General features: G+C 41.4%; 1 protein-coding gene across 1 annotated transcript in view; it reads left to right on the top strand.

The window, feature by feature from the left end:
• Window positions 1-779: 779 nt before the first annotated feature.
• Window positions 780-15,856, top strand: part of MCU (mitochondrial calcium uniporter) — a 199,565-nt gene continuing 184,488 nt past the window's right edge. The window contains exon 1 of the mRNA XM_039235220.1: window positions 780-1,004. Within this exon, the coding sequence (XP_039091151.1) occupies window positions 858-1,004 (147 nt within the window). The 5' untranslated portion in view covers window positions 780-857. The remainder of the gene's footprint in view (window positions 1,005-15,856) is intronic.

Genomic DNA, 15,856 nt, shown 5'->3' on the forward strand with positions numbered 1-15,856 from the left:
ATTTTTCAAGAGAAAGTGATCAAGAATTATTCCAAAGTGTATCCTAATGACTAGTTTAGCTAAATTATGAAAATTCATTGAAATACCCTTTACATGACTTTTATTACATGACCAACATGTTCTGCTTTCATAGTTTAGTAAGTGCACACAAGGTCAAAGATAGTAAGAAAATGGAGACTATTGCTTCTGGAGAATGTAAGAGTATCAGTCTAAAAGATGGTGTAAAAACGAAGGGTATTTGAAATCTGTATAGGCTTGTTAATTCACTCTGATGGCATGGACTCATTCTGGGACTTCGATATCCTAATCATTCTACCTCTCCTATACTATGCCACACATCACAGTCATTAGATCACCCTATGATGTAGGGTTAATTCCAGCATATCCGAATGCCATCAGTATGAATGGTAACTCTGGGCGTGTCATTGAGAGTTCTGGCATCCCTAGTTTAATGATTATTAATTTGGTACATATTTTGCCAACTTAGAACACTCACGAAGTAGAAAGCTTAGCACAAATATGTTTCCCCAGTTACCTTTACCATAGCTCTATCCTTGGTGAAGATTAGCCAAATCGAATATGCCATCTCTACTGCTGCTATTCTGAGGGGTTCGGGTGCCAATTACCGGTTCCTTAGAATTTGCCCGTAATTGACTATGTCCCACAATAGGTAACTCTGGAAGTGACAGGCAGCCTCAAGTGTGGTTCTCCCGCCTGTCGATTGGGCCTTGCAGGAAGCCCCGCCTCTTCAACTCAGCCAAGGGCGGCAGTTGGTCCGGCGCGGGTGAGTGGCGGGCCTTAGCTCCGCCCCGGCCGTCCGCTGCGCTGCCTGGGTCGGCGCCGTTTCCAGTTGAGAGATGGCGGCCGCCGCAGGTAGATCGCTCCTGCTGCTCCTCTCCTCCCGAGGCGGCGGCGGGGGCGCCGGCGGCTGCGGAGCGCTGACTGCCGGCTGCTTCCCCGGGCTGGGCGTCAGCCGCCACCGGCAGCAGCAGCACCACCGGACGGTGAGCGAGCGCGCCCCGAGGCTCCGGGGAGGGCGGGGCGGCGCTGGCGTGTGGGAGCCGCCGGCGGGCAGGCCGCCGGGGCAGCAGGCGAGTTCCCTCAACTCGCTGCCGCTCCCGAGCTTGCCGGGCACCGAGGAGCCGCCGTGCCCTTCAGGCGCCTGCGGCGGCGACCAGGAAGGGAGGGAGGGCGGAGGAAGCCGAGTGGAGGAGGAGGAGGGGCGATGGCGGGGATGTTCCCTCAGGACCCGGGGCACCAGGGCGGGGAAGGGACTTGAACCCGTCTCTGACTCGCCCCCTATCTCGGTCCCTCCCTCCTTTTTTTTTTTTTTTTTCTTTTTTTAAGAAACCGCTCTGCCCCACCGCTCGCGAACTGAGCCCCGTGCAAGTTGTCCCCTTTCTCTCCTCCTCCGGGCGGGTCGGGGTGTCCTGAGTTGCCGCGGCTGCCTGGTGTATGTGTCAGGAGAGTGGCAGTGCCAGCCATGCTTCTGGGAACTGTCTCGGGAGGGCAGCCCAGGACCCCAGCGGGACCGCTCCCTCGTCCTCTCTCGGCCCTTTGGGAACGGGCAAGAAAGGATGATCAAACTTTATCCCCCTCTGACTTCCTGCGTGTGTGGGCACGGGGACCAGCCCCCTCGCGAAGGATGCTGCATTGCTTCAGGAGCAAGCAAGCTCCATCCCCTGAGGTCCTTAAAGGTCCTCGGTGGTCTTTTTGGAGGGCTGCTTTATCGGCTTGTTCACGCGTGCCTGGAGAAGGAAGGATGGGCCGCGGGCGGAGGGGAAGTGGATATGGCAAGTTGTTCACAGAGGCAGGGATTTGGTGGTTGAATTAACCAGTTATTGCTGGATTTCATTGGCTGGCAACGAAGGAGAGTTTCTATTTGAACAGCCCTGGGGTGTGTTTGTGAGTGATTGTCATTTCTTTTTTCAGTTGCAAGAGATCAACTTGGCCTGGAGTTTTTGACCTAACAAGTCAATGGGTTCTCTTTCCTTGGACTTTCCTGACCCATTTGTGTTGGTCTTTGGCCAACTGAGGGAGAAAGAGTGTGGGTTTTGTTTCCTAGAGCTAAGTTGTGTGGTGTGGTAATGAGAGAATCACTGCAGACAGCCTGCTAGAAGAAACTAGTACCTTCCGATGTCAACACATACATCCACCTGTGTTAACAAATATCATCCTCTTGTCTTATTGTGATCACATAGCTCTGGAGAGGAAACTGGACTGGAGGTTTTCAGAGAGGATACCCCAAGACTGATGACAGCATAAAGTCAAGTGTCTAAAAGAGCTATGAAAAGAACTGATGCTCTGTGAATGCAAGATGATATCGTTATTATTAGTCATATGTATGGATCCTATCCTCATTCTTGTGAGGAAAATTGTACTTCATATTTGGCATACTGACATATTGCTTTGCTGAAGCTTTTGGGTGAGAGCCGAGCTTTTCCACAGTTCAGTTTAGATTTGCATGTTTCATAGCCTCCATTTAAGTGTTTTGTTTTCCTCAAAACGTGAAGCCACCCAAAAATCTGATTGCATTCCCTCTGCCTCAAACTATTTAAAGACCTCTCAAGTTGTCTTTATCGCTGTATTTTGCTAATACGTCTTTTGACTTCGCACAGTTTGTTTTTAAGGCTATTTGGGTGTGGTATTCATTTAGCATTTTTAAATTTGTGCCTTGTATATTTTCCACTATGCGAATCTGTCAGGCTGTGAGTGCCTTCCTTGTGTGGGTACTTCATGAAAGTGTTCTTCTGTGCTATTCTGGGGTGGGTAAAAGTGATGTGCTGAATTTGTAACTGAAAGCACAGTTAAAGTGAAGTGTTATTTCTGAAGGGCTGAAGTGTTATCATGGGAATGTTGACTTGTAAACGAACTTAGAAGTGTACACTCTTGAAAAAAATTGTATCTGATTATTTAAAATATGTAAACAGGCCTTTTTTTTCCTTTTTCTACGATTGTTCTGAAGCCGTCCTGTATATAGCTGTCTCCATCTGTTATTCTATGATCTCTCACAAGACTCAATTTGAAAGGTATCTCTTGGAGATGTGTTTAACTCTTGACATTGTATGACTGAAATTGAGGCCCAGAAAAGGGGAGAAACTTGGCCAGGATTACAAAGCTAATAGGCAGCAGTTTTAGAACTCCCACCCACCCTGGATATTCTGACCCCGTTCTTGTGTTTTTTTCATTATAAGGTGCTATTGCTCCTTCGTGGTCTATTCCTCCTTTATAAAACTAGCTATTGTTAGGAAAGTATTGGCGTTTTAAAATCCCATGGATGGGAATGTTCCTGTAAGTGGATGTTGTTTGAGGATGAATGTAGTAGGCAAATATGGGAGCAAACAGCTTGCTCTTGGAAAGGTCTCTGAGAGACACTAAGGTTGAATCTTGCCTTGGAGATATCCTGTGTGTGTGCAGCAGATGGCACTCTGCATTGGACGGATCACAAACCCAGCTTGTGCCACTTTTGTTCTGCTGTAGTAGGTGCAGTAAATTAGAGCCAGGGGGACATAACCAGTTACGGCACCGGTTCATTTTTTGCTTGAGAGGCATGCGTGTGAAATCTTTTCCAAGTTTACCGAAGAGGTCCAAAACAATATGGTTCAGCCCATTGGCAAATGTGTTTTAGAAGTTATGAAACATGTGTCCCCTTCCCACTTTCCTCATTAAAAGATCATTCAACTGAGTACATAGAAATAAGAGTGCAGGGGCTTATTCAATATATTTAGCACCATCTAGTGTAGTTTTTCCTTTCCTGTGTGAAGAGCCTGTTATTGCTCCCCAGCTTGTGACTGTAACTCAGACTGATGTAAAATGTTTGGTGCATGCCTTTCTGTGTGGTTAGTGAAGGTGGTTGCTATTTTCAGGGATGGTTCTTTGAGGGGGAACTGCCTTTCATTGGGAGCTGGGTAATTCCTTTGCTAAATCAAACGGTCTCACCTCTGGTTATGAAAGCCTGACTGTTGACATTTCCTAGTCGTCAGTGGCTATACTGAATTACTAAATCTCTTGCTTAAGTCTGTCATTAGACTGTTAGAGTTTGCGACTATGTCTCTCTATTTTGCACATTAGAGTTCTTTAGCAGTCATAACATTTCCGTTTAACCTGATAGTTTTAACAGAGGTTACATTACCAGATACAGAAGCAAGTCGCAATTCTTTAATTGGGTTTCGCAGAGCCATCCCAGGACAAATACTCCACTGCTCTTATGCCAGTATTCTGAGTATCTCTACTAAATGTTTATGCAGTTTTGCAGCTGAATTTCAGTCTTGATCACTCTCTCACCTCTAAGGTCCATTTCAGGTTAGAGACTGTGACCTATGACTCCTCTTTGAATAACTTCCTCACTTTACAGATGAGCAAACACGCCTAATGGGAACTGAGGGAGGTGACTTATTAGGTTATGTTTGTGGTTAATGACATCTGAAATGTCTTTAGATGGAGGTGGATTCAAGAAGTCCTCGTCAGAATCTTAATTTGTGTGATTCCTGGCTCTTAATCCCTTTCTATTGTTGTATTCTGTCTTGTCTAAGTTCTGATAGGATTTATTATTAGCTAATTTATTATTAGCAGAACACAGATTGACGCTGACTTATCTTGTTATCTGAAAGTTTCATTTGTGGGTGCCTTATCTTACAGGGTGGGTGGACAATACTGCCTTTTTGTCTCCCATAGACTCCAGCGCAGTGCTAGGTACATAGGTGACACTCAGACGAGCATTAATTGAACATGCACCCTTTTGTCTGCTTGCAGTTGCAGTGAAAAGGTATGCTCATTACCACCTCCCCCTTACCCCTCAGTTTGACTTGTTTAATGGCCTGTTGCCTAGGTAGCCACATTTGGGTAATTGCTTTAACTTTGGTATTGCTGGTGCTGTCTTTGATTGCATATTACACTTCTTTATGGTAGACTGGTGTACAGACTTGGTACCTTTCAATGAGCTCTGCAGTGATACTTACTTTCTTCCCAAAGCCCAGCAAAAATATGATTAATACCTAGATTATTAGGCTTTATGGAACTCTACCCCAAGAGGAAATCTAAAGCATCAGGAATGGTGTATGTCAAAGACAACAACAAACTGAATGTACATCATTTTTGGTTTTGGGACTGCCTTGTGTTTGAAATCCAGAGTGGTCATGGTCTTCTCCAGTAGCACTTCATTGATACCATTGTCTGCTTTTTTTTTTTTAATGTTTATTTGTTATTTATTTTGAGGGGAGGGGGTGTTGCAGAGAGAGAGAGAGAGAGAGAGGGAGAGAGAGAATACTAAGCAGGCTCCATGCTCACTGCTGAGCGTGACATGGTTCAGTCACATGCCTGGGAGATCATTTGACCTGGGCCAATATCAAGTCAGAGGCTTAACCGACTGAGCCACCCAAGCGCCCTGCCCCCTTTGATACCATTATCTGAATAACTGCACAGATGTTGCTTTCATTTCTTTTTTATATTCTAGCTTTGTGCCTATATAGGTTTTCTTAAAAATTACTGGTTTATGTGTGTGCTTAAGGACAAGACTACTTTTTTTTTAGTTTTTAAATTTATTTTATTTTTATTTTTGAGAGAGAGAGAGAGAGAGAATGTGCACAAGCCAGGGAGAGACAGAAGGAGAGAGGGACAGAAGATCTGAAGGGAGCTCTGTGCTGAGAATAGCAAGTCCGGTGCAGGGCTCAAATTCATGAACTGCAAGATCATGACCTGAGTCAAAGCCTGACACTCAGACACTCAACCAGTTGAGCTACCCAGGCATCCCAGGACAAGACTACCTTTTAAGATCTTGAGATGGCCACTCAACATAACGGAATCCTCTATTCTTTTTTGACTGATTAATACCATACCATGACTCATGGATATTTTAGAATTACTGGAATAATATGTTACTAGGAAAACTAAGATGTTACCATGGAGGACATGTACTTAAAAGAATCATAGACTTTAGAGCTCAGAAAGACCATAGATTAAGGAAATAGTGCAAGAGTGGTGAAATGGTTTTTTCCTTAGTAACCCAGCAAATTACTACAAAGCTGTAAATGGTTCCCCCATCTGTTGGCTTTCCCATTCAGTTCTTTTCCTACGAAATTGTAGGAATGTATGTTTCATTTTAAAAACAATTAAGCTGAGATTCCTTTTAAAAACTGAATTGGGAGGGGCGTCTGGCTGACTCAGTCAATAGAACATCTGACTCTTGATCCCAGGTAGAACATCTGACTCTTGATCCCAATTCAAGCCCCATGTTGGGCCTACTTAAAAAAAAAAAAAAAGGTGAATTAGAAAAAAAAAATACAAATAAAAAGTGAATTGGGGCCCTGTTCTTTTAGTAAGTGTCTAAACTCAAACCCAGTCCTGAATAATTACTTCCTGATTTAGGTCAAGCTCGATGACATGTGTTAAAAAACTTGTCCTCTGCAGGTTGAACACAAAAAGAGAAACAATCCATTTAATTATTTCACTGCACTTTGTTAAATGCTTGCAGTGAGACAGCCTGTGTAACATGAAAGTTGACTTCAAGCAAAGTAATTTTAATAAGTTTAGTGAATTATTGACCCATAAACTGTGTATGGGCTTGAATCTTTTATTTTCATAAAAATATACCTTGGTAGGTTATGTCACCAACTGGGTCTAGAAGCATGCTGAAACTGAACTTTTTTAATGCAGTTCTGGAAAAAATGGAAAATATGAGATTGCATTTTGACACCTCTTGAAAATAAGAGTCCTTTTCAAAGGTTCTTTAAGGACATTGACTGTATATATTAATCAAAAGGGGGTATTTACTTTTTATACTTTGTTACTAAAGTTTTCAGTTTTTACTATTTATTGTCTTTTTTATTGTTTGGAATACCACCAGAGAATTGCCAAGGAATCCATATGTGTATAAGGCTGTCCAGAGGACAGTCTCCAATGTACAGTCTTGAACTACTGCCTTATGGATTACGAGATCCTTTAAACTTCTTTTGTGCCTTGCACCTTTTTTGTAACACTTGTCGTAAGTGGTGTTACAGAGTGTTCAAGAGCATTAATATCTGCTTTAAACTTTAGAGAAAGTTAACGTGACTGATAATTTGTCAAATAACTGGAGAGCAAATAGGTTAATGTGAACTACCTGACGTATGTAGAGGAGTGGATATAGAAGAAAGCATCTGAGATCTGAGGGCACTGTGTTACCTTATTTAATTCTCAAATTAATTCTCAAATAGTGCCTATGAGAGGCATTATTATCCCGGGTTTATAGATGAGGAAGTTGAGGATGAGATAGGTTCATTTCTTCTTAAGTGTCATAAACTGTTTTAATGCTAGGGATACAAAGATGGACAGATGCTTTGGAGCTGAGATTTATGTCTAGGCCTGGCTGAGTGTCAGCGTGGGGCCTCCTTCCCTTTCATCTTGCCCTTCAGCCATGTTTCTTTCTCAAGCATCTACTGCAGTTTTCTTCCAAGAGATCTTACCATCTTTCTGGCAACGTTTAAGTCTCTCTACCCGCTCCTCCAGGTATTAGCTAATAAGGGTCTAAGATATTGTTGCTTCCTTAGGGTCTATGAAATTTAGCTAAAGATTCTGGAAAGTCTCACCCATTATTGAGCATTGCTTCTGTATTGATGCTTTTGTAACATAGTCTAGTATACTCCACAATGACTCTTCAGGCAAAATACTACTCCCATTGTACAGATGAGAAAATGAAGACCTAGTAAGGGTAAGTAACCTGGAGTCATTCAGAAAATATCTGATGAACTGCTGTTTGTAAGATGCTGTGCTGGGAAAGAGCAATGTCTCTGAGGTGGTCCTGAGGTCACAGTTTGTCTACGAGACCGTGACAAGCAAGACTGTAAGTGGCTATGCTTTTTTCCCCTCTTATTGAGGTTCAGTGGGAGCCGTTAGCCCTACTCGAGGGAGCTGGAGAAAGCTTCACAGGGGAGGCCTCACTTAAGCTAAAATAGGATAAAATATGATGTGTGGGGGCTGGAAAGGTACAGTCCAGCCTAGGCAGCAGCAACATCTGACATGAGTGTATGAGGGAAGAAGATGTGTTTGAGAAATGGCCAGTCGTTTGTTAGAACTGGAGTATGGGCAAGAAGAGCCAGAGATCAGGCTGGGCAGTAGTAGTGATACCACTAATAATTAATATTTATCAAGTGCACTGTGTGTTACACGCTTCATGTAGGTAGTCTCACTTAATTCTTTAAATTTTTTTTAATGTTTTTATTTATTTCTGAGAGAGAGACAGACAGACAGACAGCGCGAGCAGGAGAGGGTCAGAGAGAGAGGGAGACACAGAATCTCAACAGGCTCCAGGCTCTGAGCTGTCAGCACAGAGCTCGATGTGGCCTCGAACCCACAAACCACGAGATCATGACCTGCACCAAAGTCAGACGCTTAACTGACTGAGCCACCCAGGCGCCCCAATCTCACTTAATTCTTTGGCACCCTATGGGTAGGTGCTGTTATTATCCTCACTTTATAGATCGTGAAACCAAGTTACCTCAGATTGGTTGATTTGCCCAGGATCACAGCTGGTAAGTGACACTCAGCTAGTAAATGACTTGCTCAGCATCATGCAGCTGATTCTGGTATATCAGGCAAATAAATGCAGGCAGTCTGGCCCCAGAGCCTGTCTCTTAACTCCTGTGCTATGGTGAGGGAATCAGACTGTGAAGGGATTTGTGAAGGAGTTGGAATTTTATTATGTAGGTCAGTGGTTTTTTTAAAACTCAACCCACAGTAGAAATACATTTTATATCATGACCCAGAATGTGCACGTGTACATAAAAGTAGGAAAAGTTTCTTGAGACAATATTTTCACTATATATGAGGCATACATAGTTTCTATGCTGTTGTGTTAAAGAAATACTGGTTGGATCCCACTTAAATTGATTCTACAGTTTAAGCCACAGTTTGGAAAAATAACTGCTAGTAAATAGGTGAGCGTCTGAGGAATTTCAATTGGGTGAATCACATGATCAGGTTTGTGCTTTTTAGTAGGTTACAATGGCAGCAGTGTGAAGGCTGGATTGGAGAGGATGGGACCAGAAAGCCAAGAGGCCAGTAAGGAGTATTTTAGTGAACCAGGCAAAAGATGCCTGAATGAGGACAGTAACACTGGGGATGGAGAAAGGAAATAGAAAGAAGCAGATTTAGGAAGTAGAACTGTTAGAACTTGGTGATTTGACATAGACTATCACTCGGCTAGTACCAGGTAGAAAGGCAGCAGTTCAATTCAAGGGCTGTCTGATGCTATTAATACTCAGGCACTGAAACTTTATTTCTGGACCTTCTCTGTGTGTTTCTTTTTAGTCATGTTAAATATGCTACTTTGTTGTCTTTTCTGTGCCTCTTCTTTTGTATATAAAAATGTGCTGACCTGGTTTAATGATTTTAAAATTTATGTATCAAATCAGATGCCCACCTTACCCTCATGCTCCTGCCTCCCCTCCCCTCCCCTCCCCCATACCATCAGACTCTGAAAGATTTGTGCACTGGTATGGAAAGAGTTCACAACGTGTGACGAGCACTCCTACAAGTCTTTGTTGAAAGTGTGTGTTCTGTGTAATTACACTCTTCCAAAGCAGAAACTCTTCACATTGCATTAGTTAATAAGAGGAATGTTTTTCAGTAATTTCCTTTGACTTTGTTCTCTTTAGCTTTCCATTTTTTTGATATTTGTTTACCTTGAGGGAACACTGAGCATTGTATCCATGATGGTCTTTTATCTTTAAAACAGGCAAACAAAAACCTAGTCATTCCTAGGCAAGAAGCCTTTTCTTAGGAAAATGTTAGCAACCTCCATTCTTACATTAGAAGTGAAGCTGGGAGTTCTCCTGCCATCCGTTTCTCAAGGGGAGTATAAAAATAAAAACGTGTAATAATGGAGAACAAGTTATATGGAGTGATTCTCTATATGTTAATTGATTAGATAGGTACCTTACTGGATTGCTTTATTCGGAAAGCACATATTCTTTGGTCTTCTAGATACTATAATACAGAGGTAAGTATTTATTTGATAATTATGACAATATTTTAGAGCCATTACAATATCTGCTTCACCAGAAGAGATTGTATTTGTCATGTTGTTGGTGAGCCTTTGAAAAACTAAGGATTGCTGTACCTTCGTAGAACTTTTAATTCGTTTTCTGCGATAGTTAAATAAGAGATGGAAGTTTTGCGTGTGCGTTTCAGTCACCAAAATAAAAGTAAGTTACTGTACTTGAAGAGGGCTAGGTACCATGTGATACAAGAGAGGTAGGAGTCTGGGTTTTGTTCATTTCTCTTCTGTTAACTTGCGATTTGACCCTGGGCAAGTGACCTCTTTGGTCTTAATGTTTTGGTCCCTTAAATTAGGATGCTTGATCAAATGAGCCTAGAGGGCTTCCGAAGACATATGTCACTTTCATGTAATACTTTCTAAGTAATTATTATATTTTTTCTTTGGGGAGCTTGTATAAAATCATAAACCCAAGTATAATATATTTGTTTATTCTCACCAAGGTGAAGGGCTTGAAGCAACCAAAAATACCTTCCATTTCCTTTTCTGGACAGTTTGCATATTACTTCTGACATATTGATGGACAATTTACCCTGCGTTCCTCTTAAACAAGTCATTATGCCTTTAAATCCCATCCTTCTCTCTTCTCTTCCTTTTCCAATGCAAACTGCTGAGGGGGAAGAGGTGGAGATGTGGTGGGGAATCCAGAGAGCTGGAGAGACAGGGGAAGGAAAAAACCAGTTAATGTTGAAGTGCTGAAGTAAGACGGACTGTTCTAATCATTTGCTAATTCTGAGTTGTGACCTGCCAGCCTGCAACAGAATGTTTCTGATTTCCTTTGATTACACTACAGGAATCCTGAGTGTGAAACCCTCAGGTGATTAGCTGCCCACAGTAGTCTCTTCTCCCAGATGCTGTGAACTGAGCCTAGTACAGTCCAGAACAGAGACACTCAGCCAGTGTTGGATAAATAAGAGTCAGTGCGTTAAAAAGTCCTAGAGACCATTGTCTAAACCCGTCAACCCTGTGAACAATGCAGCTGTAGATTCTCTTGTTCTCCGTGCCTAGATAATAGAGTGATGGGAACCATAGAAATAAGAAGAAATTTTCTTTGATGCAGCAGCATTATCATTTTAAAAGGGTTCACAGATTGTGCTGAAACAAGCAGGATGCTAGAAAATACTAAGTAAAATAGTGATGGAAAAATATTGTAGTGCTATTGTGTTATAAGTAATTTAAGAAATTGACACATGCATCTGCGTGGCAAGTATTTGGAGGAAGTAGAAGAGCAGAGGGAAGGGTGGAGGGCTGGGCGCTGCAGAAGGGAGCTTTAAAGGAACTATTTGAAAGAGGTGCTGCCAACTCTAGATTCCCTGCATGTATATATTTCCAAAGATGACAGCTTTTTGGAGGTGTTTATTTTGGAACTAATCTTCTGTATTTCCATTCTGCCCCCACTGTATCCTGTATCTTGCACTGCCAGAATTCTGCTAGCTGCCATGAAGCAGGGCTGTGGCAAGTGGCCAAGTGTGATAAAACCTATTTTTCCATTTTAAAACAGAGTATGGATATCAGAATACTTTATGAAGTATTTAAGGATAGATTGAATGGAGTAAGAGAAATAGTAAAAACCTAACGAGAAGATTGGAATTTTCTTATTTGCTTTTCATGGAATTTACATTTGTTAGGTAAGGCTTATGTCTGTCTCTGTCATTTTCTTTTTTCTTGCCCCTCTGTCCCTGATCTTTGAATGCTGGTGCTAAAATAGATAGGAAAAAAGAGTTTCTTGATCATGAAAAGGTGGTAGTGACTTTTTTATTTTCGTTTTTTGAGTGAATCCCAAGTGTATGCTCTGTGTGCATGTCTCATTACATGTATGCAGGTGAGAAATTCAGAGTTTTTTTCACTTTTGTTTTAAACCCGCCCCCCCAACCATTAATTTTTTTCTTTTTTTCTTTCCAGCTCTGACTTAAGCTTCAAAACAAAATGTTGTCTGAACAGTGTTGAGGTGGTAAAGCAATCATGGTATAACATCTTACAGAAATTTATAATATTCATTTATTAGATAGAAAATTGAACTGCAGTCAGTATTTTCTTTAATTTTTTAAATTTTTTTTTACAAATTTATTGTCAAGTTAGTTTCCATATAACACCCAGTGCTCATCCCCACAAGTACCCTCCTCCATGCCCATCACCCCCCTTCCCTTCACCCCCCACCCCATCAGTCCTCAGCTTTTGTCAGCATTCAAGAGTCTCTCATGGTTTGCCTCTCTCCCTTTCCCCCACCATTTTCCCCCTTCTTCTCCCCCACGGTCCTCCGTTAAGTTCCTCGTAATCCACCTATACGTGCAAACATATGATATTTGTCCTTCTCTGCCTGACTTTTGTCACTCAGCATAACACCCTCAAGTTCCATACATGTTGCTACACATGGCCAGATTTCATTCTTTTTCATTGCCATGTAGTATTCCATCGTATAGATAAACCACATCTTCTTGATCCTTTAATGTTTACTTTTGAGAGAGAGAGAGACACACACACAGAGCATCAGCAGGGGAGGAGCAGAGAGAGAGGGAGACACAGAATCCAAAGCAGGCTCCAGGCCCCAGGCTCAGCTGTCAGCAGAGCCCCCTGTGGGGCTTAAACTCCCAAACATTGAGATCATAACCTGAGCTGAAGTCAGACACTTAACCAACTGAGCCATCCAGGTGCCCCAGTGTTTTCTTTAATTTTAATATCTCATTCTGCATTGGCATTTGATTCACAATAAAATCAAGTTCCTAGCTTAGTGCCACAGAGTCGGGTGAGCTTTAAATATGTAATGACTTTCTTTTTAATGATTGCTAGAGCTTTTAGGAGTGAAAAGAGGAAAATGGAAGGGAACTCTAATAGATTTCTTGCCTAAAAAGAGCATTCTTGGTAAGACTAAAAGTAGAGACAAGCTGAGGCCCTGAGTTAGGGATCTGAAAATCCCATCACAGTCAGCACCAGAAAGTAGCAGCACTAGTGGAAGAAAACAGAAGATCTGTACTGCTGCGCAGGCTCTCAAATCTCACTTGGAAAGGGCATTCCATCACCAGAGGGTTTTTCTATGGGGGGAGGGGTTGGGGCCTTCATAAGAAAATTACATTCTATTCAGTTAAACATAATGGGGAAAGTCATTTGTTTTTAAAGTATGAAGTATGTTATGTCTGTAAAAACATATAGAATATTTATTTCTTTTAGCTTGAAAAATTAACCACGATACCTATTATTGCTTTCCCAGGTATCCTCCCTCAGGCCTATTTCTTGTCCTCTCTCCCCAAATTACCATTCTTTCCAATTTAGTATTTACCATTCCCATGCATGCGTTTATGCTTTTGCTATATCTGTCTGTCAACCTTACATAGTACTGTAAATAAGCCTTATTTAGAAGATTTTACACTGTATGTAGTTGTATAATTTGTTCTTTCCACTTAAATAAAGAATCTGTAGTTGACACATGTAGTTCTGGTTCATTCGTTTAACTGTTTTGTGGTGCATCATTCTCCATTTCTTATGTTTATCCATTCTCTTGTTGACTGAGAGTCTTTTTAGCTGAATATTTGGGGCAGCTGAGAAAGAGGAATCTATTATGTCATTTTAAAAGTTAGACTAGGAATGTTTTGACTTTCAAAAAAGCCAGTTTCCTTTTTTGGGTGTGGAATGCCCTCATTTATCATATTCCTGGGACAACCCTTTGTACTCCTGTAGAGAAGGCAGAGAAGAATGTTTCATTACATAGATGAATATGTCTTATGCAAAGTGCCAAACAGCATCTGCTGTAATACAGCAAACTCATGTGGGATTGAGCTGTTGCAGCTTAAACTTGGTTTGCTCTATAAAAATGCTCAGGTTTTTTGAAGTGCAGACAAGCTGTGGACGAAAACTTGTTGACATTTATTCATTGTTTCTCTTTGTGAGTTTGGAATAATTTGCAGTTTGGGACTGCTTTATTTGTAAAAAGGGTATGTGCCTTAAATGGTAAAAAGAATGTTCTTGAATTGTGTCATGGTTTTATGGAGCAAAGGAAAAACAAAGCCTAGGAATGGGGGGGGGTACTTCCTTTAGAGATAGACAGTTGATGTGAAATAAATATTTGTTTTAATAATGAATTTTATATATGTATTTGCCATTGAGTATTCCTTGTAGTCATTGTTTTAGAAAGACGATCTCTGATAAACTTTTCTTCTTCTCAATTTCATGCAGTTGTGTGTCATTTGTAACATATTTGAGAGGCACCTGGGTGGCTCAGTTGGTTAAGCATCTGGCTTTGTCAGGTTCACGAGTTTAAGCCCCGCATTGGGCTCTGTGCTGACAGCTCAGAGCCTGGAGCCTGCTTCAGATTCTGTGTCTCCCTCTGTCTCTTCCCCCCACCCCCATTCTGTCTCTCTCTGTTTCAAAAATAAATAAACATTAAAAAAAATAACATCTTTGATAAAGGTTTGGATAATGTTGCAGAATATACAATATAGAACTCCATTCAGGTTGTCCCTCCAAATGATTTGCTATTGTGCTTTAACAGAAGTGCTGATGCAGCAAGGGAAACACTAATAAATGGGATGCTTTCCAGGGACTGGAGCTAAGGCAAAGCAAACACAAGCCAAAATTGAGAAGAAAATGTGAGGTAGGCACCCATAATGCAGTCTGGCCAGATATGCTATTAACAGTGAATATCCCTTTCTAATTAAATTAATTGAGGCCTGGGCCATTTGAATCATCAGACTGTTAAAAAGGTGACCTAACTTTAAGCATATTAGAATTTAGCCAAAGTAGTCTTTTGGCTAAAACTTAATTTAGAATAAAAACTGAAATTATATTTGTTTTTTCTTATTGGAGAGATTGGTGCCCCAAGAATTACATTCAGTTGCCTGTTAGTTTCTGCCATCGTGGTTCTGGGGGATAGGATGCTAAAAGGGCCAGCAAATAAAAGAAGAGATTATTTAAAAAAAAAGATGGAGGGGCACCTGGGTGGCTCAGTCGGTTGAGCATCCAACTTCGGCTCAGGTCATGATCTCAAGGTTCGTGGGTTCGAGCCCTGCGTCAGGCTCTGTGCTGACAGCTAGCTCAGAACCTGGAGCATGTTTCAGATTCTGTGTCTCCCTCTCTCTGGCCCTCCCCTGCTCACGCTGTCTCTCTCTCTCTCAGAGATAAAGAGAACATTAAAAAATAAATAAATAAAAATTGAGGAGGTTGAAATGATTAGATGGAAAGAAGAGATTATTGAGAATTAAGAATTGAGACTTAACTGATTATTAAGAATGATTTTTGTTTTTTCACTATTGCTGCTTTTCTTATAACTTGCAGTTCTTTATTCACAAATTATTTTACCCACAAATAGTGTAGGCATTGGGAGAGGAGGTAGTGGTATGTGAACAGGCTCTTTTTAAAAATGCTGTTGTGCTGAAAAAAAATTGTTGGTGTTCTTGTTTTTGAATGATCACTGATAAAATTTGCCAAGAGTCACGCATTTGGAACAGAACTCCTACAACAGAGGTTTGTGTTGCTAGGTAAATGAATTAGATGTTGTGCTTTAGTGCACCAAGAGTGCTGTGTTTTGGGAACTTTTTTCTGAAACTAGTGAAAGTTTTGAATGAATGTGAATAACCTGAGACTCCTACTGCCAGGGCCCCCTTCAGCTAAAAAAAATTTTTTTTCTTATTTAGAAAAAAAAGGGGGGGAGTGGGCATCTGTCTGGCTCATTCCATGAAGCATGCAACTCTTGATCTCATGGTTGTAAATTCAAGCCCTACACTGGTTTACAGATTACTTAATAAAAGAAATCTTGGGGTGCTTGCATGACTTATTCAAAGCCATCATGACCGATTTCAGCTCAGGTCATGATCTTGTGGTTTGAGCCCCGCATTG

Source organism: Hyaena hyaena, unplaced genomic scaffold (genome assembly GCF_003009895.1).
Source record: "Hyaena hyaena isolate Hyena2069 unplaced genomic scaffold, ASM300989v1 scaffold_97, whole genome shotgun sequence".
Lineage (NCBI taxonomy): Eukaryota > Metazoa > Chordata > Mammalia > Carnivora > Hyaenidae > Hyaena > Hyaena hyaena.